General features: G+C 35.5%; 2 protein-coding genes across 2 annotated transcripts in view; one reads left to right on the top strand and one right to left on the bottom strand.

Annotated features, from left to right (window-relative positions):
• The window catches only part of HIBCH (3-hydroxyisobutyryl-CoA hydrolase), a 73973-nt gene extending 57458 nt beyond the window's left edge, over nucleotides 1-16515 (top strand). Inside the window, exons 13-15 of the mRNA XM_015596791.2 lie at nucleotides 8864-8983; nucleotides 13034-13067; nucleotides 15899-16515. Coding sequence (XP_015452277.1) covers nucleotides 8864-8983; nucleotides 13034-13067; nucleotides 15899-16014 — 270 coding nt within the window. The 3' untranslated portion in view covers nucleotides 16015-16515. The remainder of the gene's footprint in view (nucleotides 1-8863; nucleotides 8984-13033; nucleotides 13068-15898) is intronic.
• A 4284-nt stretch (nucleotides 16516-20799) lies between these two features.
• CUNH2orf88 (chromosome unknown C2orf88 homolog) lies at nucleotides 20800-21684 on the bottom strand. Its single transcript, XM_025039365.1, has one exon. It carries the CDS (start codon nucleotides 21399-21401, stop codon nucleotides 21120-21122), a length of 282 nt encoding a protein of 93 aa, XP_024895133.1. The 5' UTR covers nucleotides 21402-21684; the 3' UTR covers nucleotides 20800-21119.
• Between the last annotated feature and the right edge of the window lie 2497 nt (nucleotides 21685-24181).

Here is a 24181-nt window from a genome sequence, read left to right as displayed (position 1 = left end):
CACATTGTTAAACTTACTGTAAGACCCAGCTATCTCACTCCTAAGGATTTACCCAAGAAAAATGTATCTGTACTCATTTTATTCGTAATAGCTCCAGACTGGAAACAGCCTGAACTTTATTAACCATTGAATGAATAACAGATTGTGATGTATTCATACAATGGAATACTAGTCAACTATAAGAAGGATGAGCTGTTGATACATGATACAAAATAGATAAATCTCAGAAGCATTATGAGCTCAGAAGCAAGTGAAAGAAGGCAGACACAAAGGAATACTTACTGTGTGCTTTTATTTTTGAAGAGGCAAACTGTTGGGACAGAAAACAAATCAGTTGCCAGGGTAGAGTTGAAGGAAAGAGAACTCTTGTTCTGTATCTTGATTAAGGAGGTAGTTATACAGCTGTATATAGTGATCAAACTTGTAGAACTGTGCACTTAAATAGTGAATTTTATCATATGTAAATTATACCTTCATAAAGCTAATTAAAATAAAATGGCATATCAAATTATATTAAACAGCTTGACTTACAGAAGTGGGCATTATATTTGCTGAAGGTACCCATTATACTATGCTGTTTATTGCTATTAATGAGTAATTTAATGGCAGTGTTGATGGATGCATTGCGTCTTTGTGGGAGAGTACAATAAACCTGAAGGGAAATGCATCAGTTTATGTGGACAAGAAAACAGTTCCCCAGATGACCGATGGATGTTAGTGAACCTTAAACACTATCATGAGCATTTAGGATATCATGAAATAGCCACACTTGCTTCTTTAGTTACTATCTTTTCATTTTATTTAAATTGTTAATGTTTTTAAGAAATTACCAGAAAAGTCTTAAGATAAGGTTGCAGAAAGCACTCTTCTTAGACTAGCTCTAAACCTTTTACTGTAGATAAGAAGAAAACAATACTAGTGTCCATTTCTTTAAAGTGTTATTTTTTATATAATAATATGATCCTTCAGAATGGTGAAAATATTTTTAAAAATATTTCTGCGAAACTGCAGTATTCAGTGCAATAGACTGACTTGTTCTGGTCTATGTATTTTGTATTTCTGTTGGTTTGTTGTCAATCTGAACACTTCTGGAAAAGATTTACAGATATAGATATATAATGTATAAGCTGATTATTTAGAAAAATGTTCACAATTCATAGCAAAACAGAACTCTTAACTATGGTTGATTTAAACTACTTAAAAAGTCAAAGACCTAGTTAATAGGATAATAAAAATGGCTTATGCTGCTTGGTTTTAAAATAACACATGATATAACTTATTGTGTATTAATTTCTACCTTCTACTTCATTTAACCCCAAGGGTAAATGCCAAAACATATTTCCCATTTAAGCTTTAAAACAACAGAACACAGGTCTTTACTGGCAATGTTGTAGAACACCATAAAAATGGCAGTTATTTCATAAAGATCTGCACCTGTCTGCTTGTCCCCAGTCTCATTATGTGTCTTTTTCTTTCTATGACTTCTGTCTTTTTGCTTTTTAAAGTGCTATCTATGGCAGACCATTAGCTCCTGAGAAGTGTGCTTCCTGCTCTATTCTCAGACACCTATCACAGAGCATTTCACAGGGTAGATATGATGAACGAATGAATGAATGAATGAATGAATGGATATGGTGCTATGCCTCTCCTGAGGTACAAAAATGAAAATCCAGCACCTGTTCTCAGGCAGTTCACAGTCTAGTGGAATAAACAATTATAGTACAGTTTAGTCAGTGATGCTGAAATAGAGGCTTACACAAATTATTGTGGGTGTCCAGAAAGTGATGGAAGAAGTCTAAAAGGCTTCATAGAAGACAAATCTGAGCAGAGAATAAAAGATGAGAATGAGTTGCTAAGTGGCAAAGGATATTCAAGAGAGAACAAAACACATATTCAAAGGACAAATGTTTGGAGAATGCAGAGCCAGGAACAAAGAATATGTTGTTAAAAAGATGGACCGAGGCATAATTTTTAATAGTTTAAATTTTTAATAGTTTATTTGTGCAAAAATTGATTTGAATCAGGTAGCACCAAACTGGAAGTGATTAGGAAGGCTCCACCGATAGAAGCTGGAGAAAGACTTTTATAGTGAAGGTGTAGAAGCAGAGCAAGTTGGCTGTTTATGATTGGTTGTCCTTAGGTTTTGATTTCTTAACCTTGAGGCATTACAGGCTTAGGTTTTGGTTTGTTTATAGGTTACTCAAGCATTAAAATCCCCTCAGTCTCATAGCTTCTTTGTTTACCAGTGTGTATGTATACTCATGTTAGTAGTCATCGTCAAATGGTTTTGCAGTATGGTTATACCAGTTTACATTCACATACTAAGTTGCTCCACATTCTCACCAACACAGTTTTTTTTTTTTTTTTTCATTTTAGTCATTCCAGTGTATATAAAATACCATTGCATTATGATTTTAACTTGCATTTTCATGATGATTATAATGAGGTTGAGCACTAGTTCATCATGCATTGGCCATAACAGGCACTTCTTCCTTGTGAAGTGCCTGTTAATTATTCTTATTACTGTTAATTTATAAGAATTATTTATGTTTCTGGATATAAGCCCTATATCCAATATATGTACTACATGTATCTTCCTACCTGTTACTTGCCTTTTTTCTCTTAATGACATCATTTAGTGAATGGAAATTTTAATTTTAATGTAATTAAACTTATCTCTTTTTCCTTAATAGTTTAAGAAATACCTCCTACAAACTCTCAGAGTAAAACACATCACATACTAAGGCTTCAGATTTCTCAACAACATTGACTAAAAGGCAATGGGTCATTGTGTTCTATGTCAGGGATCATCAAGATCACCCCGGATTTGGTGATCCACAGATTCACAGGACTCATGGCTAGGAATTAACACAATGAAAGAACACAAAGCGATTAGCTAAAGAAAAAGCACGTGGGATGAAGTCTGAAGGAAACAAGATACAAGTTTCTAAGAGTTCTCTCCCGGTGGAATCACATAGGACTTGGTTAATTCCTCCAGCAGCTAGTTGAGACAACACATGTGAAGGCTTTCATTGTGGATTCGTTATGTAGGTACTCTGCCTAGAACATGAAATTCCAGCCTCCCCAAAGGAAAGCAGGTGTTGAATATTTCATTCTATAAATATGGTATATTGCTCTATTTAGGTCTTCATTAATTTCTCTCAGTAATATTTTCTAATCTTTATAGAGGATTTGCATTTGCACATCTTTTCATTGCATTTATTTCTAGTTGATGGGTTTCGATGCAGTTTTAAGTGTAGTTTAAAATTTTATTTTCTATTTGTTGATCTGTATAAATATAATTGAAATTAAATTTCGTATATTGCCCTTGTTTGCTAAACTTATTCTAATAGTTTTTGGATTTTTTACATATGTAATGATGTCATCTTTCCTTCTTCTCTCATTCCTTCTCTTCTTTCCTTTTGTCCCTCCCCTTCCCCCTTCCCTTCTTTATCCTTTGTACTACCTACCCCTCCCTCCCAACCCACCCAGCTTCCTAGACTAGCTAGTTCCTCCAAGCAAAAATTTAACATAGCAACTATCCTTGTCTTGTTCCCCGCTCTCAGGAGGAAAGTTTTAAGAATACTAAAAATGTTGATTCCTGTAGGTTTTCTGTAGATATTCTTTAATAAGTATAGGAAATTTCTTCTTCTCCTGGTCAGCTAAGAGGTTTTATGTAATTATTATTTTGAATGACTTGGATTTTATTGTATTTTTTTCCTGCATCTATTGAGATGATATGATTTTTCTTATAACTTTATTAATGGGTTCATTACAATAATTAATTTTTAATAAGTTTTTAATTTAAAGAAATCTAAGTTAATTTATTTTGTCTTTCATGAGTACTGTTTTCTGAATCCTAAGAAACCTTTACCTACTCCCAAGTTCAGAAAAATCCTCCTGTGCTTTCTTCTAAAGCTTAGTTTTGTTTTGTTTTGTTTCATTAAGGTCTAGATCAATCTCAAGTTAATTTTTTATTTAAAAAAAACGGGTGGTCCAGGTTAATTTTTTCACATATTGTTACACAATTGTTCCAGCACAATTTGTTGAAAAGACTTTCTTCTTGTACATTGACTTGCATTGTTGCCTTTTGTCAAAATTAAATGATCATACAGACCAGGATCTAGTTCAGGGACAATGAGTAATGGTTGAATATTGAACTAGTTTTGCATTCCTGAGATAAGCCCCATTTGGTCATGATGTATTATCCCTTTTATATATTGCTGGATTTGACTTACTAATATTTGTTTAGGATTTTTGCATTATGTTTAGGAGAGAAATTGGCCTATAATTTTTCTTGTAATTTTCATGTCAGGTTTTGGTAATTAGGTTTTGCTAGGTTCATAAAATAAATTGGGAAGGGTTCCCCTTGTTTTTGTTTTTGTTTTTTTTGTTTTTTTTTGGAAGAGTTTGTGTAAATTTTTTTAACAGTGAAGCCATCTGGACCTTAAATTTTCTTCGTGAGGTTTGTAATTATCGATTAAATTTTCTTAATGGATATAGGACTATTCAGATATATTTTCTTCTTGAGTCAGTTTTGGCAATATATATTTTTCAAAGCATATTCACTTTCATTTAAATTGTCAAATTTTTGTTTGTTGTTCATGAGATCTTTCAATGTCTTTAGTACCTATAGTGATTGCTTTTTAACTAATGCCACTACCTTTTTTTTTCTTTCCCCAACCCACCATCCGCCATATACTTTATTTTTTCATTCTTTATATTTTCGGGTTCTTGACTGGTCATAATTCTTGTTGTGGAAAACAAGAGTCCACAGCAGGTACTCTGAGCAGAAAAAGATTTATTAAGGAGAATAGATAGGTCACAAGACCTTTGGGATACCTAAACGGAAACTTTATTTAATTTTACCCATTTGAACGGTAGAACTTAACATCAAAGGGAACTATCAAAATGTGGTGTCCAGAATATTGGGGGCAGCCATAAATGAGAGGTTTAGTTACAAACTCTTTTACTCTAACTTTAATATAGAACAGGAGTTTATTGTTTTTGGTTTTTGATATCTATTGATTTAACTGTGTTATGTTTTTAATGGACTTCTTAAAAAATGATTGGACATACTGTTTTAGATTTTCTTTAGAAAATGAAAAAATTCGGTGACATACAATGTTTCTAACTGTATCATCCTTTAGTTTATTTTTTATTTTCTAAGCACCATTTGCCCTTGTAGAAAACCTTGTTTCTACTAAAATTGTTTTTTATACTCTTTCAAATAATTTGTTTTGACTTGTTTTGCACTAATTTCTCTTGTGCCTTGCAAATATTTAAAAATATCTTCTATTCAAATTAAGCAATTATTGCAATATAATGTGAACAAATAATTTATCTTTTCTCTTTGACTATAACGTGGAAACTACATTGAGCACTTCTTACATGGTTCCTGTGTGGCTTGCTTAAACTTTTTTCTCAGTAGTATTTTTAGCAGTTTGAAGAATATTTTTAAGAAATAGTGAATTCAGTTTTTTAATGGAAGTTTTTAGAAATTTTCTAAGGTTACATTGTGAATCGGAGAAGAGTTGAGACTTATCTGTCTGTATAACCCTTCAGTCAACCCTGTGGCTTACATGGTAGAATTATTCTAATTTAATCTGTAGGCTTGTTAAATATTGTTTTTCTCTTGATAATGCAAGCCGGACTGTATCTTATTAGCATTCTGATAGATTTTTGAGGGGAGGGGCACAGGCAGTATCTTGAGTTTTCCTATAGTTTGAAATGCTTTTTGAGTGCAAGGACCAAGTTTATTTTTTATTGTCTCCCCAAAGTGTATGATGCATGGTCAGTAATAGATGTTAAGTAATGTTGTTGAATTAAGATGAGAATGTAAATCAGTCGACAAAAATAAAGGAAAAAGAAGTTGGCTCTTTGACATACAGGAGACAACTAATCTTTAAAGCATTAGGTAAATTGGTTAGGAAACTGACCAGTGTTCTACCAAGAAGTAGAAATGTGTTCACTAGGTGCAGGGTTGTACTCCTGCACATTTCTAGCTAAAGATCCAGGTCCTAATCGTTTATGAAAATTACAGAACAGTCTGTGCGTTCCCTTGTTAATGAACAGGCTATATTATATGATCTCCTTTAACAATCTTCCATTATCCCCTCTTTGATTCCTCTAACATGTGTCTCACTTCCTTGCCAAGGGAACCAGCCCCATCTATGCTCTCACTCCATGCTTTTCTGCCTCCTCCAGGAACTAATTGCATCAGCCATCTCCTTCTTTCAGTATTTTCAGTATTTTCTACCTTCTTGAGTTAACGGCACATTTTCTTCTGCTGTTATTGTCAAAGCTTTCCTTCCCTTGACTTTTTTTCTCAAGCTACCATTCTTTGTCTTTCCCCCGTGCCATCAAAATTACACAAACAAGTTTTTATTCACTTCTCTGTCACTTACACAATGTCCTCTTTTCCATCTTTGTTCTTTTTGACTTTTGAGCCTTTGACATTCTTGACTACTGTTATAGCTTTGTATAGTAGAAAGAAAGTAGGTTTTGGCTTTGACAGGCTCGAGTTTGGATTCCTGCTCTGTGTGACCTTGGACAGATTCATATCAGAGTCTGTTTTCCTTATTTGTGAAATGCACATACATGTGAATGTACTTGCCTGAGGGAAAGGTGCTTAATAAATATTCCTTCCCTGTTTTGCTTAGTTTCTGACACATTGCCCTATCCTGTATTGCTATACCATTTATGAGGTGGGTAGTAGTGTTATCTTCATTTTACAAATGAGGAAACTAAGTGGTGGAGCTGGGATTGTAGGAGTGGTGGAGCTGGGATTGTAGGAGTGGTGGAGCTAGGATTCCACCCCAGGGCTATCTGATTTCAGAGTCTAAACCCTAAGTTTCTGTGCTAAATTGCCAGCTACAGCTTCCCTGTGGTGTTAGTACACCAGTTTCTTTTTATATGATGTCAGTCGTATGAAAATATCTTTAATTGGTACAATTGACCCTTGAACAACATGAGTTTGAACTGCATAGGTCCACTTATATACAGATTTTTTTCCATAAATACTGTAAATGTATTTTCCTTACGATTTTCTTAATATTCTCTTTAGCTTACTTTATGGTAAGACTATAATATATAATACATATAACATGCAAAATAGGTTAACTGATTTGTCGGTAAGGCTTCTGGTCAACAGGAAGCTATTAGAAGTTAAGTTCTGGGAGAGTCAAAAGTTAACACGCAGATTTTCAGCTGCACGGTGGTTCAGCGCTCTGAACTCTCATGTTGATCAAGGGCCAACTTATGAGATGTCAGAACCAGCGGAGCTTTTTGAATGAAATTTTCTTCCCATTTTACCTAGTGTGTGTATCTCTGTGTGACACAAGCACAGACAACTGGGTCACTTAAGTGGCCTTTTTAAATGAAATTAATTGGTAGCCAACCGAGGAAGTATACCAAGAGACAGAGTTTCGTATTTGGGGAATGCTAGATGGTACATAAAAGTGCCAAACCAAGAAATGTGAGGACAAAGGCAGATAACTGTAATACTCAGATATGTGATTGTGGGCTCACACAATGCATCACTGCTGGAAAGGAATCGTAGCTTCACTGGCTTTGCAGACTAGAAAAGAAAGTGGGAATGTTACTCCCTTACCTTCACCTTTTAGCATTGTGATGCAGTACTTCCAGGAGTAATATGGCATTCCTCTGGCTAGAGAAAATTAGTGATTTTGTTAGCAAAATGGACTCATTGTTGTACTTGCCTGTGGAAGGCGAGGCTCCTAGCCCAGTATGCAGACTGTTTCAGGGATGCCAGTATTCCTTTGGCTGACAGACAAAAGGGAGACAACATGGAGTAGGATTGCTCTCAGGGCATTATATGGGATCATGACTCTACAGCACCAAGGGCAGAAGAATGAGTTCCTATGAAGATGAACCAGATTCATAAAGACCTTAATCATTTTTCTCTCTTTCTCATCTACTCTTCAGTAGCATGTGGCTGTAGATTGTATACTGCTCTTTCCTGAACTTTCTCTGTACACTAACCATCTGTTTAAGCTTTGACAACCTCTAGGTATGATGCTGCCCTATCCATTCTGTCTGTTCTCTGAATCTGTGTGCCAGACTTGAGGATGCTACAAAGAACCTTGAATCTTAATGTGGGGAATTCTTTCAACTCAAAAAGTATAATTTATACCTTTGAGACAAGAACTAAACAACATGCATAAAAACTATATATTGCAGTTATAAAGGAAAGGGCACACATCAGATTTAATAGCAGCAGCTGTTGTGGTGCCACATGTTGGAACACTAGTAATAGCGTCTTCAAATTCAAAAGGAAACACTATAGCATTGTAGCCAAGGAGTTAGGCCTACAATTCTTACTTTATAGGCCTTGAATCATTTTTTCTCCTTACTTCTAGGGTAAGTGGATTTATTTATAGGTGGAGACTATAGTTAAGACACTTCTCTAGAGTCACAGAGTGGGAAGGAGGCACTATGGTATTTCTCCTGTATCTTCTTTATATTGTAAAGTGAAATGTTCTCTGATATATTAGTAGTTTCTAAGATGTGTATTAAGTTTACTTAAGTATAATTACTGTGTACCTAGTTGGGATCATAATTTATATCAGGCAAGCTACAAAATGTAGATTTATTATTTTAGTTGTAGGTATAAAACTTATGCCACTGATGGAATGATCTGCTTTCTTATTGTAATGGATTAGAAAACTTTTAGTGCTTTGGCAGGATTAGGAGAAGGCATAATCTCACTTTTATGAGACTATCATGTGAAAGTACTATTAAGGGCATATTTGAGTATGATTTATATCAAAACTCAGCTACTTTATTATAGACAATAAAGGAACTATTGGTCTAAAACTAGTAAAACCTTTTTCTCTAATAGGTAATCAATAAAATGTCTCCAACATCCCTGAAGATCACATTAAGGCAACTCATGGAGGGATCTTCAAAGACTTTGCAAGAAGTGTTAACTATGGAATATTGTCTGGTTCAAGCTCTCATGGTAAGATTTTTAAAAAAGCAGTAGTTTCTAGTTATGAATGTAATATATGTTTATTGTATAGCCTATAAAATATAGAAAATTATAAGAAAATTAAAATTACCTGTAAATGTTTCTATGAAAACAACAGGCTAGTTAGCTTAGGGTGTGTTGAAGTATTGCTTCCAGATTGTTACTAAGCCTTTATGAAAAAGCAGTTACATTTGTATATAAGTGTAAGATTGCTAACCTCATGTGGAATTCAAAATAGAAATTAACCACTTTTCAGGCATGGTCTCTGACCTTGGGCAAGAAGCATAAACTCTCTAAATCTGAATTCATCATTGGTAAAATGAGTGTGTGTGTATGTGTCTGTATACATATATATGTATACACACATATGTAAAATGTACAAGTGGAAGTTATTAGTCTGTTACGTGTTTTAATCAATAGATTAACATTGAAAGTGCCATTGTAAATACACGTAAAATAGATAATTATCCAAAGATTATTGATTTCATGAAACATTTCATATTTTTGATTTCATGCAACATTTCAGAGTCATAGTGATTTCTTCCTCCAGACGATAAACTCTTTAAAAGCAAAATCATCCCTTTTGTGTTGTGTATAGAGGGCCCTTAGATTAATAAATTTATGACCTAAAGGAAATATTTTAATAGGAAGAAGACATCCCTAATGGACTTTCATGACTTGAAGTAGTTATTAAGATATTCAAAGTAGTTCCTCTAACCATGACTAGAACTCTATTAGTCATATCTTACAGTCACACCCTGTAGGATATAAATGGTAGCTGAGGTCTCTTGTTCTGAGTAGATACTGTGCTAGGCACTTTATATGCATTCTCTCCATTAAATCTTACATTATCTTTAGAAGGATAGGTACTATTATTGTTTCCATTTTACAGATAAAGAAGCTGTGGTATAGAGATGGTACAGAGGCATGGCATGTAAAACCAGGCAGTTTCACCACACGGCCTGCACACTTGACCACTGCCTGGTATACCTCACATAGCCCATGTTTTTCACTGTACATTTAGTGTACTGCCTAGATTGATTGATTCCCTCCTTCCTTCATTTTCTCAGCAAATATTTTAGCTATGTGCCGGGCACTGTCTTAAGTGTTACATTGTTGAAAGAATGACACTGTCCCATCCTTATAGAATTTATAGTCTACTAGACTACAAATAACAAGTAAACAAAATAAGTAAAATAATTACAAATTGTGGTTAGTGCTCTAAAAGCAATATATACTGGGTTGGTGATAGAAGAGAATGATGCAGGGATGGGAGGGAGTGAGGAGATAAAGGGAAACCACCTTTTAAAAAGTTGGGCCGGGAAGACATCTTTGAGATGTCAGCTCACCTGTGACCTGAAGGTGAGAAATGAGTATATTGAGAAGCCTCTTGGATTTCAGCACGGAGTGATTTGGTTCACTTTGTTTAAGGTAATTATTGCCTGCTGAATGGAGGCGGGGTTGGGGGGGTTCAAGAGTGGATGTATAGACCAGATATGAGTTTATTGCAGTAATCCAGGTGCAAAATAGTAGTAGCTTAGATGCGGGTGGTGGCAATGGAGAGAAGTGAATGGATTTGAGATCAAAGTAGGCAATAGAATTAATAGACCTTGATGTTAGAAGTGAGGGAAAGAATACCTTTAGGAGTTGGAACTTAGAGTTGTAGGTTAGAGATTTAAATCGGAAAGATATTAGCACCAGCAACATGCCTGAAAACTACATACTGCAATTATAGAGGAAAGGACAAACATCAGATTTAGACAGCATGTAATGGGACCTCTTGTAGCAGCTGTTGTGGTGCCAGTCACACACGTGTTGGAACACTAGTAATAGCATCTTTAAATTCAAAAGGAAGTGACATAGCATTGTAGAGATTTATTTATTAACAAATAAGAGTACTCAGCATGTGCTGGGCACTATTAGAGGCACCAAGAATACATAAAAAAAAACAAAACAAAACAAAAAATTTCAACTCTAGTGGAACTTACTTTGTTATGGGGGAGATAGATTATAAACAGGTAAATTTGTAAAATATACTATAGTAAGTACTAAGGAGAAATAAAGTGGAAAGGGGGATGGATACAGGAAGAAGAGAGAGGGGGTTTGAACTTGTAGATGGGATGATCAGAGAAGACCTCACTGAGAAGGTGTTATTTAAGTAAAATCCTGAAAGAAGTGAGTGAGTGATCATCCAGGCAGAGGGCACCACAAGTAAAAGCTCAGATATGGGTGCATGCCTACCTGTTTTAGGAACCTCAGGGAGGCCTTGTGGATGGAGTAGAGTGGAGGGATGGTCAGTGAGTGAGAGAGAGATGAAGTCAGAGCTAACAGGGCAGGAAGGGCTGCACAGAGCACATGTGGCCTTGAAGGTCTTTATAAGACTTTGGCTTTTGTTCTGAGTACAGTAGAAAGCCACTGGATATTTTTGAGCAGAGGAGTCACATGATCTTATATTTTAACAGAATTCATAGCTGCTGATGTGTTGAGTACAGAATGGATAAGATCATTCAGAAGGAAAATAAGAGACTTCTGATCTTAGCCCTGAGGAGCACCAACATTTTGAAGTGGGGCAAAGGAGAAGTAGAAGAGGAAAAGGGCAGAGGTAGAAGAACCCGGGGAGTGCAGTGCGATAAAGGCAAGAGGAGTGTTTCAAGGAAGAGGGAGTGCTGCCGAAGCACTAGTAGATGAAGATAAAAGCATCCTATGCATTTGGCAACACTGAAGTTATGGATGATTTTGGCTAGTCGTTTCAGAGGAGATTGGGGCAGAAGTTATATAGTGTGGTAAGTTGGAGAGGAAATGAGTAAATGAAAGGTGAAGAAGTGGAGACTGTATATACAACTCTTCTTCAAACAGAAATAGGGTAGAAACTGGAACTGTGGAATCAAATGAGTTTCCTTTTTTATTTGGTAAGGTAGGAGATACTGGAACATGTTAATAAATGATTGAGAATGATCCAATAGAGAAAAAAGATTATGTTAATGATACTAATAATAGTTAACATTTATTGAATACTTACTGTCAGAAACTGCTAGATGTGGATCAAGATAATCCTATGATGGATGTATTGATACTGCCATTTCAGGAAACTGGGAGGTAGAGAAATTATTATCCCAAGGTCACATAGTTTCTATGCAGTAGAGCCAGGAGGTGAACCCTGATGTTTGAACTGCATGTACTTAGCCACTAAATTTTACTGCCTACATTGATCAAGCCAGGAGAAGAAAGAGAGATGGAAAACCTTCTCAAGCAAAGTCCTTGAGAAGGTAAGAGAGATGTTACTATGCAGGGGCAGTCTGGCCTTTGAAAGAAGGATGGTCCCTTCTTCTGTAGTCAGGAAAGGGAAGTCATGGTACAGATGGCAGTAGTTGAGCTGCAGGTGTTTCAGTGGTGGGAAAAAGAAAATGTTCATGTGTTAGGGCTCCTCTTTTTTTTTAATGAAGTAGAAGGTTAAGTCATTAGCTGAAAATATAGTGAGAGTAGAGTTTGCTAGAGGTAAAGTTTGAGTTAGAAAACAGTTTAAATCATTATCTTGGGGAGTAGGGAAGAGAACCATGGGTAACAGCAGTTTTCCATGCCTATTTGAGATTTGTGATTATGGATTTTAAATTAAACAAGTCACAGTTGTATGATTTTTTTGCCCCAAAGATTGAGCTCCTCGAATGCAGCAGCAGGTAAATGGTAAGGTTCAGCTGGTGCTGGGATTTTGCCAGGACAGAATAAAGAAAAGGGCTTGAGGGGAGAGGAGGACATTTTCAAGGAAAAGTGACCACATTAATAGAATTCGGGAAACTGGGCTGGTTGAAGAGCGAAGTGAACAGGTAGAAAGTCGTAGGATCAGTGGAGCTCAGTAAGCTGAGGGATTTGCAGCAATGGAAATACTTGAGCACATAAGGAGAGTATGTTGTCAGAGTTGGTTCAATCTCTGATGTCATGGCTCAGGTTGTGGCCATGGGACTGGGAGGCCAGAGCAGGCTTGGAGAGAGATCACTGGGAATAAGGATGCCCAGAGAGTTCCCTTTTGTCTTGATTTTCTTTCAGGTACACCATGACTTTCACGAAGGCGTCAGGGCACGTAAGTGAGAGTTATTTCTTTCCTGGCTATTATGAAAATAGGATTTATGAGTATATACTATTAATCAAATATTATAGTTGTTTTATTAGTGAAAATTAGACATTTATAAAGATTGCAGTTTTTTAAAAAATATTACCAATTGCCATATAAGGAAAAATAAGTCTTTGAAATCACATCACCTGGTCACTGCTCCCTAATTATATGTAAGAGGTAATCCTGCTCCTGCAGTCACATGAACTGTCTCTACTAAGTGCAGTGTGAGCTTTTTTTGCTACTCATTTTGCTACTGAAGCCTTTGAAAGGTATATTTATTCCCTTGCAAAGAACCTTCACACCCCCTACCCTCCTCTCTTGTACTGGCCTGGCAAAATCCCAGCAGTGTCAAACTCTCCCCTCTCCTTCTTTTCCTGTACCTGAACAGTTAAAACATTGACATTGAGAAAAACCATATGACATAATTCATAACATCTGCTAATGCTTTTATTAATTTTTTTGCTTACCTTCAAAGTCAGCATATTTAGAAAATGCAAGTGGTTTTTTTTAATTCCTAGCAAATTTGGAATAATTTATTTTTATGTATATGCCCATATCTCTATAAATAATAGCTCTTATTTCTCTTGTTTGAGTTCTTCTGCATGTATTTTGCTTATCTACTCTTCTTATGATTTTATTCGTCACTTTAATATAGTACAGACTGTGTATATATTTTATCTGAGTAAAAGGTTATGTTCTCTGAGCTTTAAGCTTCAATAAACTTTACTGGTTATTGCTGTAAAATTTTCTTAATTTATGGCATACTGTAATATCAGAAATAAGCAGAGGGTTCACATCCTTTTAGAGGACACATGCAGTGGAGTCAGAGGAGACAACTATGTTTTATAGAGACCAAGTAAAATATGCATTTTCCCCACTAATTCCTGGCAGATTCTTGCTGCATGTAGATCAACACTTCTGATTTTAGGAGGACCTGTGTGGTGTTTGAGTTATATTGCTAAAATATTCATTATATGTTATAGCAACCTTTCTTAAACTTAAAGATATTGTTTTTATATATACCGTCAGTTATTTTAAGAAAAAAGTTGAAACCAAGCAGCATTAAAGTTCTAATTTATAACACAGGTGCTTATCAAACTACTTTTAATAAATAGAAAGTATGTTGCTTCATCTTTCGGCATAACCTTTTTATTCAGAAAGCAGTATCTATTCTGGGTAAAACATGTTTTTGCATAGTCAAATGTTGCTATAATTTGCTAACTATAAAGTAAGCAAATTAGATAAAATAAACTAATGTTGGCAAATTGGATAAAATAAACTAGCAGATTATAAAATAAACTAGCAAATTCTTACACTTAATATCTAGAACTTCCTAGTTATAGAAGAAAATAAAAATGGATCATCTTAGCAGAGATAGAGAGCTACCAAATGGTATTTGAGTGAGTGCCTCATGAGAGACCTGAAAAATCCAAGCTGCCTACGTGGCAAGAACTTGTTATATTTATGCCAGGTAAAAATTTGATAGTTTGAAATTAACACCCAGATTTTACTGCAATTCTCTTTCCTTTTGCCCTTCAGTGTACTGTTAAGGAGGTAGATAGCACTGGCCAGAGAGCTTAAAAGGGAAGAGATTCTTGTAGAAAGAATGTTCTGGGATTGTTTTTATTTACACTGTCCAGGGAATGTTAAAACTTTCGAGTTGGCAGGGACTGTAACATCAGTCTTCAATATCACCACTGATCTGATGATACTGGAATCCCAAAGTTAGGCAGCCAAACCTTAAAAACTTCCAGTGTCCACATTTAATTATGCATAAAGCCCTCTTCCATCTTCCTCCTGAAGCAGGCTTCTTCCTCAGTTCCCAGACTGCTTCTTTAATTATTTAGCCTTTTAATGCTCAATGCGGTTTGTTAGGTTCATTATAGAGTTTGTATGTTTAAATATTTTCATTCTTCACAAGAATTTTGTACACTTTAAGCATGATTGAAATTCCCTACCATACTAAATGTAGCCCCCTTCTGTTTCTTTAGTTTTTTTTTTTTTTAGATAATTGTAGATTCACATGCCATCATAAGAATTAATATAGAAAGAGCCTACATACCCTCCACCCAGTTTCCCAGATGGTAATATTTGTATAAGTAGTATATTGTCACAGCCAGGAAACTGATGTTTCCCTCATTTATGAAGGAGAGGTTACAGATTGCCTCATAGTTATAATCCTGTGGGGATACTGTGTGGCTACTCTAAATGATGACTACACTGAAATAAGAGAAGTAGGGTTTCTCATGATAACCTGAAGGCGGTCTGGTATTTTAATTCAGTGCTGTGTGAACTAGAGGGCTCAGCAAAATGCCAGTATCCACATTTAATTATGTATAAAGTCCCCTTTAAAGTAATTTTCCTCTCAAATCAATGTGGAGGTGATTGGAAGGTAGATCTGAGCCCTCCACCCTCTCCTTCCTTCTCTTTAAACCACACAAGCTCTGGTTTTAGCTGCTTTATTGCAGGGAGATTTCATTTACGTTTTTGTTTGAAGAGGAAAGGAGTTCTAAGCCTTCAACTGCTGGATTTGTTCAGTAGGCTGTATTCAAGCTAGAGGCATCAAGCTTAGTAGGTTAGAAAATAACCGCACGGTCATCATCAGTACATTGCTATCCATCCAAATTTGGTGGGGGCTTAATTTATAAGAAAAAAATGAAACAAAAATTCAGACTTTGCAGGGAAAAAAATGTGCTATAGAAAAATATGCCTAGTCCCAGGTAGTTTTGATTCAGTAATTAAAATCTGGTAATACCAGAAAGAAATGAACTAACTTTTCTCATATCTTCACTTGACAGTTTTAATAGATAAAGACCGGAGTCCAAAGTGGAAACCAGCTAATCTAAAAGAAGTGACTGATGAAGATTTGAATAATTACTTTAAATTTCTGGGAAGCAATGATTTGAAATTTTGAAGTGAATTTTGAAAGTATTATTTTAGAGCAGGGGTTGACAAACTATGGCACATAGCCAGAATCTGTCCAGCTGTCTGTTGTTCATATATTCCACAAACCGAGAATGGTTTCTGCATTTTCAAATGGTTGGGGAAAGAAATTAAAGACATATTTCATGATGTGAAAATTACATGAAATTCAAATATGAATGTCCATAAAAAAAGCTTTTAAAACATAGCTGTACTCATCTGTTCACATATTATTTATAGCTGCCATGAGTAGTTGCAACAGAGATTGTAAGGCCTGCAAGACCTAAAATATTTACTATCTGGTTCTTTTCAGAAAAGTTTGCCAACCCATTTTAAAAGATGGGAAATTTGAAGGCCTTTAGAGATTCTCAAGTTAGTAATCTAATTAAAATGGGAACTTTAGCTTTTGGTTTTGAGTAGTAGTTTATATGTTGATTAAATAAATATATATATATTATAAAAAATTAAAACCCTGAAATTTTTTTGGATACTGTTAATGCTTCATAGAGTTTTCTCCATGTATATGTGTGTGTGTGTATGTATATATGTGTGCATGTGTGTGTGTGGGTATCTCAAAGAGATATCTGCACTCCAATGTTCACTGCAGCATTGTTCATAATAGCCAAAATATGGAAACAATCTAAGTGTCCACTGACAAAAGAATGAATAAAAGAAATGTGAGATATATATATATATGTGTGTGTGTGTGTATGTGTGCATGTGTGTGTGTGTATATATATATATAAATCTATTTGACAGTAACTGAGTTACTATTGCAGAAGTGTTCCTTTTATAACTTTAGAATTCTCAAGCAAAGAGAAAAGGTTTTTATGAAGTTGTTTCCAGTATTATTAACTCAGTCTTGGCCATTCCTAAAGTTAACCACAATCCCTTATTATGGTAAAAGTGAAAGCATTATTTCTTGTTGTTTGTAATATTTGCTAATTTGGCAGAATGAAGAATTAGGAAACTCCAATCTCTAAGATAGTGGCTCTCTGTTTTCTGTAATTTACATCAAACATCTGTGTGATAACAGTTATTTGGCCTTACACAGTTCAAATCAGGAGGTAAACAAAAACAATACTTTTATTTAAAATAGAAATATCTTCAGTGATTGTTACTGTTGACAAAATAAGTTTTTTTCAAGGTATGCAAGAAACTAAAGTGTTCCAGACTTGTGACCTTAAAGTCTAGGTAAGAAGAATTTTTTAGTTAATTTATCATTTTATAACTTGTATAGTTTTTCCTTCCCTCAGAAACTAAGAGAACTTCAGGTTTGTAAGCAAGTTTGTAAGAACAAAAAGTAGCAGAACTGAAAATGACATCAAAGATTATATCTTGTACCCTTCTCATAGATGAGGAAATTGCAATCCAGAAGGAATTGCTTTAAATTTTGTTCTTAATATATTAAACATGAAGGATTTCCCCCGCGCCCCCAAAATTTAGGAACAGTTTGGAATAAATATGCCATAATGGACATGTTTACATTTATATTATTAGAACTTCTAAATTGGAACTGAATGATCCAGGAAATTACTTACATAACTGAATTTTTATTTGCTTTGTATTTGTTAGAAATGTAGATGTTAAGTCCTTTATGTTAAAAAATTTGAAAATAGTGTTGAAAAGCATTTGCTTATTACTTCAATTAAATAAGAACTCAGCTAGTTGCAACTAGACTTTTATTATATAGTTACAAAAAAAGTGTTTTCACAAAAATATTTGGAAAAAATATACCATTTCATAGCTAAGTCTTACAGGGAAGAGAATTTGCTAACAAAACTTGAGTTTTGCAAAGTGAGATACAGGGTGTGCATCTGAGCTCATGCCCAGTCCTCCAAGACATGTCCTATTTGGGCACACAAATACAGGATGACTGCATCGTGATTAAGCAAACAATATACTTGTTAGAACTGTTTTTTTAATTACCATTCCTTGACATTTATAATGTCCCTAACTTTTGATTTCTAAAACTATACAAAAGTATAGTTTCCTCCATTTCATAAAATGTCATTTATATTGAGGATATTTGAGTACCATGCTTTGTTCATTCAATATTCATTAATACTAATAAGGCAGTTTGACACAAATCATTCCTTTGAAACTAAGATCATTTTTATCTCCTTCAAAATTGTGTTTTAAGTGCTAATAATAACCATAGTTGGTGTGTAGAGAACTGGTAAGGCAACCGAAAGTGGAGGACTCATATCAAAGGCCTGAAACTGAAAGATAATAGTGTACAGGAGACACTGAACTGCGGGAGGAGTGGGGGAGCACATTTGTGGGGTTATGTGAGTCTTTGTAAATGCGGAATTGGCACATTTCCTCTGATAATCTGCTTCTACAGTTGCCAACTGCAGGTTCTTTGTCGTGCTGGTGGTGGCTCATCTGCCCCTAGGGATTCAGGATGTTTTTGAAGGAAACGATCCAGTGGTTGTGGATGTGTCAGTGTAGTAAAGAAAGTGGCTTCCGTGTCCTCTCCCTCGGTTGAAAGTACTGGAAACTTGTATTGCAATGAGTGATGCAGTGATGGAGTTTGACATTAGTGCTGTTTCTTGGGCTCTCTTTTCCCCACTTTCTGTTTCCCCTTACTATTTGGCCATTATTCTTATTTCATCAGAGTTGTGATGAAGTTGGAACAAATGTTTCCTTTTCTAGTAGCTAATCTTGTTTTATATTTTTCCTCCCTCAAATAGTCCTTCTATTCTTTTATTGTTCATGTAAGACCTTTAAAGTGAAGTAAATCTAATATTTAAATATGAAGGTATGAAAGAAGCCAAAATATCCTGTCAAAGATGTTCGTATTTATCTCGTCATCAAGGCCAAACTATGTCTTGATAACTACCATGTGCAGTACAAGTCTTATTGTAGCTCTTTCTCCTGCCTGCTCCTAAGCTGGTTTATCCACTAACACATTTATTATACAAGCTTTGTAGTTTCTTATCTATGGTTTGACATATAATGCAGCATACATTTTCAAGATAAGTCTCTGTATGTCACAAGGTATGTTTAAATGATTCAGGAGTGAAGGGGGTGGTGCTTGGTAGCAGAACTGTACGCCATAGTGCTGCAGAGGGTAGCAACAGTTTAGACTTCTAGCTAGATATGGATCTGGCAGGCATCCCTGTTATGCCCCAAGGGAATAGGGGCCCAGGGCAAAGGAGGAACCTAAAGTTAAAATATTTAGATATAACCAAAACCCAGTAGTCTGTGTCCTTATGTGTGCTGAAAATTTTAGTGTGATGTGTTGCTTTTACATGGCTTTGTGTTCTTGCCATAATATGTATTAATGCCTAATTATATCTTTCAGCAAATGACTTTGAAGCAAAAATTTCCTAACGTGAGATATAAATGAATGAAAAATAGCAATATCCAAGCTTTTATCTCAGTACATTCAAAAACCTAAATTTTTCTTCATATGTTGGAAATGTGTTTTGCAGTTTTAGGAAATTTTGTTCTTAGCTTTATGACTTCAGGTCCTTTATATAAACAGGGGTTGTGGTTCTATTTTCTAAGTTGCTAAGATGGCAAGTACAAAAGAACGGTACACATCCTGGGTCTAGGTGAATTGAAAGTTGCATGACCACATGTCCAAAGGCAATGGAAAGATGGCATATCACTCACTTCAAAGAGCTTTCTTTGCCCATGTAACTTGGAGAATTCATTCTAATGGATTGTGAGTGTCAAAGTATTTGTTAAAATTAGAGGTAGCATTTCTGCCTGCTTGAAAGGCCTAATACATATTTATCTCATTAAAGAGCTCACGAGCCTTTCTCTGCCTTCCTTTAGATTTCAATGACAAGGGTCTATTGTATCTCAGTACAGGATCTAATGCACAGGGGCTTATATAATTCCCTTTTCAGTTAAACCCAATGTGTAGCAAATCTTGATGAAAAGGTAATTCTAAAGACAGTCCCAATTTTCCTACAAGTTATGTCTTAGTGTCTTCTTTCCTCTCTCCTAATTTTGTCACCATCGATCTTAAACAGTACTTAATTCTTTAAAAAAAAAAAGCTTCCAAGCCTTATTTATGAAAATAGTATTGTATATGGCTGTAAATGCCCTAAGGGCATTGTTTTCATAAACATAAGTACTCTCTTGGAAGAGTGTTTGAGCTTTTGTAATACAGCTATAAATCTTTATGCATCATCTGGTCCTACAGTAATTTGGTGACTGCCCCACTAGTCATTAAAGTGGGGATGAATATACATATACCAGCCTTCCGCATCTGTGAGACAACAAAGCTTAATACACATTCAACGTTGAGGCCAAGTTCTGCTTTCTGCCTTGCCAACTAGGGCTTCTTTTGTTTTAAAATTTACTGGATTGCTGTTTATAAAAGGTACCCAAACCTGTTTTCTTGTGTAGTTATATATCACTAGGCTTAATTCAATGCAATAAACATTAATGCCATGACTTCTGTAAATTATATCTTGTGAAATGCCTTATACGCAAAGTCTGAGTCATACAATAATAGCTGTGGTTAGTTAGGGCCCTGTGGTTCAAGGTGATATTTTTGTAGATGAAAAGCATAACTCTTAAGGACAGGGTTCATGGTAGACCTTTTGCTTTTTGATCATTTGTGTTAATAGGGATACTTCACACATATAGTTTTGATAAATAAGACCCTGTGAATAAGACAGACACTGTTAATCACCATGGCTTGAATGCCATTCATTGCCAAGGCATTTCAAGAAAAATTTTTTTCTGTATTTCGGGGGGGTTTTGGTGTAAATGAACAAATAGTTATTTTAAAGGAGTATCTTCAAACCTTTGGAAACTTGGGGCCTTTTTCTTTGGTGATGCTATCTCAAGAAGAAAGTGGTATGACATACAGCCGATTACTGTGGTGCCACAGGACCTACATTTAGCCCTTTCAATGACTAAAATCCAAAACCAAGCAAATAGAAACTGCTGCTACCACAGAACTGCTTAAAACACATTTCATTTTAGGTATTCCTGCATTCTTGATATTATAGATTTATTTTTATATTCAGATGAAGTCATTTGATCACAGCACTTTTTGCTTTTCTTTCCTGTATTTAAACTAGCACCAGCTATATCCACAGTTCAAGTAAGTGTCATCATCCTACAGTGTCAAGGCCCTTCACTCTCAATGAATGGAATGTCATAGTATTTGATGTTATTGTTTGCCCACTGCTGCAAGGCATCACTCAAGATTTGCTGGGACAGGCGGTGTGCAAATTCGAAGACCACGATTTCGGGCTTTGAGGGTTCCTTCACTTCCTCATTGATAACTGAAGGCATCCTAGGTCGAAATCTCTCTTCTGACATAAAGCTTTCTGCACTTGCATGCCGGTCGTCACTCTCAATTGTAGTAGGAAATGGGAAAGTTTGCTTTGATTTCATGCAGCCCATGTTATGAAGAGCTTTAACTGAGTTTAAGCAAAGAAGTAGCAATGACTACTTAACAGCATCTTTGGTAAACACTGAGCATTTGTCCACTTAATGTTGACCAGTGCTTTTCCTTTCCAGGCCACTTCAGAAATCAGTGTTCCCTTTCACCACTCTTCACACATAGTATTTATCTGTCAAGAGAAGAGAAGTTTTATTTTGAATATCCAGAATGCAAAATACTGTACAAACATGCTACCTAATCATACCTTTTTACCACTTTGGTCACATGGAGGAAATGTGAGGTAGCTATAGTTTTTAACAATTTACAAAATAGACATTTTTTTTCAAGGTCTTAAAAATTTTATCATACTGAAAACACAGTAAAACTTTTACTAGCTTAGATTTATTGATGTTACCAGGGGTCAGCCAACTAGTCTTTGGGCCATATTCTAGCTGCCTATTTTGTAAAATAAAGTTAATAGAACATAGGCATGTCCATTCGTTTACATATCATCTATGGCTACTTTTACAGCAGAGTTAAGTAGTTGTGACAGACCACGGGGCTCTTTATAGAAAATTTTTGTCAACCTCTGATCTATACTGTTAAGGGAAACGAGCATAACCAGATTTTCGTGTGCCTGGGACCTCATGAACCTACATATCTTGAGCTGTTCCCTCCTTAATTCCAAATGCATGAAAGAAGCTGTAAACTATTATTTAGAGCATCTGAGATCTTGCTCCTCAGCAACTATCGTCAGTTTTGGCTCAAACTCTTATAAAAGTTCTTTTTACAGATTGGACGTTTCTTATGTCAACATTTACTTAGCACAGTATGGCAGTTCTGGCAGCATCTGGTAAGCTCTCGCTGGCCCTTGCTTGGGTATTTTTAGGTGACTTAGAATTTTGAGGGAGTTGCCTGAGGAAAAATTTCCTCTAGGGAGCGAAGCAATCCTATAGGGATACACACCACATTTGGCTCATCTGGAGATGTGCATGTAAAGGTCGTTTCCCCCAGAAGTTTGTTCAGACTCTACAGATATCATAGTTAACAGGGGAAATTGTGTCTCTGAGTCTGACAAGCCCCACAGTCAGCCTCCCATTAATACTAAGATGGCCTAGATGAGGCTCCTTTGATACTTCTCTTTTTGTGTGCACAATTAGAGCCAGCTTAAAAATTAGAATGAATGGGGGAAAGAAAACTATTAGAGACTGTTTCAACTCAAAAAAGCCTTCTCCCTTAAGCTAAAGTAAAACTATGTAAAAGGATTTACAAAAAAAGTAAATAATTGGATCAACCTATGATGTCGTTTAGGCGTCAACCAAATTCTCTGAGGTATTAAAAATAGCTGCCCTTATTTTAAAAGGGAGGTCATTTGGAACTTGACTTGTCAAAGGAAGATATAAATTGTAAAAGGCTTCCAAAACAAAATTTGGATCTGACTGTTCTGTCTATACATGTGTGTTATAAATATGGGATAGTTTTCTACCTCCAGATGTTACTGTTAAAATAAATTTAAAGGAAAGTACTTGTAAGGATTGAGTATTCTAAATTTCTCAGAAAAATATAGAAACTAATTCAAATGCTTTTCAGGTTCATGTGATCTAAGATTAATCCTTAGCAAATAAAACAGACATCTCTATTTTACCTGGGTTTTGCAAAAATAAGTCCATGTTAATAATTGACTTCCATGTATGAAATGTTTCTAGAGGTTATTATAAAAGGTCTTAAATATATTTGCCAGTAAAAGAGCCTATGTTTCTAGAAATTATAAAATGTCTTCATAAATCTGCCAAGCTAAAGAATGCTAATTGCTTATATAGTTTCCATTAGAAATTGGGATTTTTAAGGATTAAAATCTCAATAATGTAGGAATAACTTTACGGCGTTCCAAAAGGGCCCCTGGAATACCTCAAAAGATTTGTCTTTCATGTTATATTTTATGGGAAGCATTGGAAAATAAGTGATGAAAAAACATCTAGGGTATATTTCATGGGTAAACAGTGTTACAGTTGGCCTGTGGGAAAACCCAAGAAGGCTGCTTGGTTCTTCCTGGCATCACCATAGTGCATTTAAGCTGAATTTAGATAAACTTATGAGCTGACATTATTGAAAAGAGACATCTTATACTACTGCCAAGGTTTGATAGTCACTTGAGAGAAATCACCAGTTGGTAACCACTTCCATTCACAGTAAGCTCCCAGGAGACAAAGATTTTTAAAGATCATTGACTGCCACCTGGAGATTTTATTGGAAAGGACATCAAATAAAAGACACTCTCCAACTTCATTGGAAGGGACCTTATCCGGTGCCCAACTGCAAATGGACACCCTCTCTACAAAGACTCCTTGAGGACCAGAAGCCACTTACACCAGAGGTAGACAGCTATCCTAAGACATTGACAAGGCCTGCATACCTATGGAATAATATTGAACTCAGAATCCATTTTGTTTGATTGTCTTTACCTGTCGCTAATGACTGTAGTCATGATATACTTGTTCTTTGGGTTTTTCTATATAGTCCAACTGTTAATGATTACTGAACATGTATAAAGATAACTGTTAATATTCTTTCCATGGCTTATGCAAACCCTATAGATGCCAAATACAGAAAAATGGAAGAGGCAAAACTCAGATCATGTTAGTTAAAGATAGAAATGATCCATCATGTTTTTTCACAATAAAGGCCCTAAGACCTGACTGCCTTCCATTTACCTGCCCTTTGTTTTGGGAAAATTCAGCCTCGACCTACATCCCTTTGTGGATGAATAAAGGGGCTAGCTCTATGGAAAGTAACCTCACAG

This window comes from Pteropus alecto, unplaced genomic scaffold (assembly GCF_000325575.1).
Source record: "Pteropus alecto unplaced genomic scaffold, ASM32557v1 scaffold3, whole genome shotgun sequence".
Lineage (NCBI taxonomy): Eukaryota > Metazoa > Chordata > Mammalia > Chiroptera > Pteropodidae > Pteropus > Pteropus alecto.
Note: the sequence above shows the minus strand (reverse complement) of the source record. Positions and strands in the feature narration are given on the sequence as shown.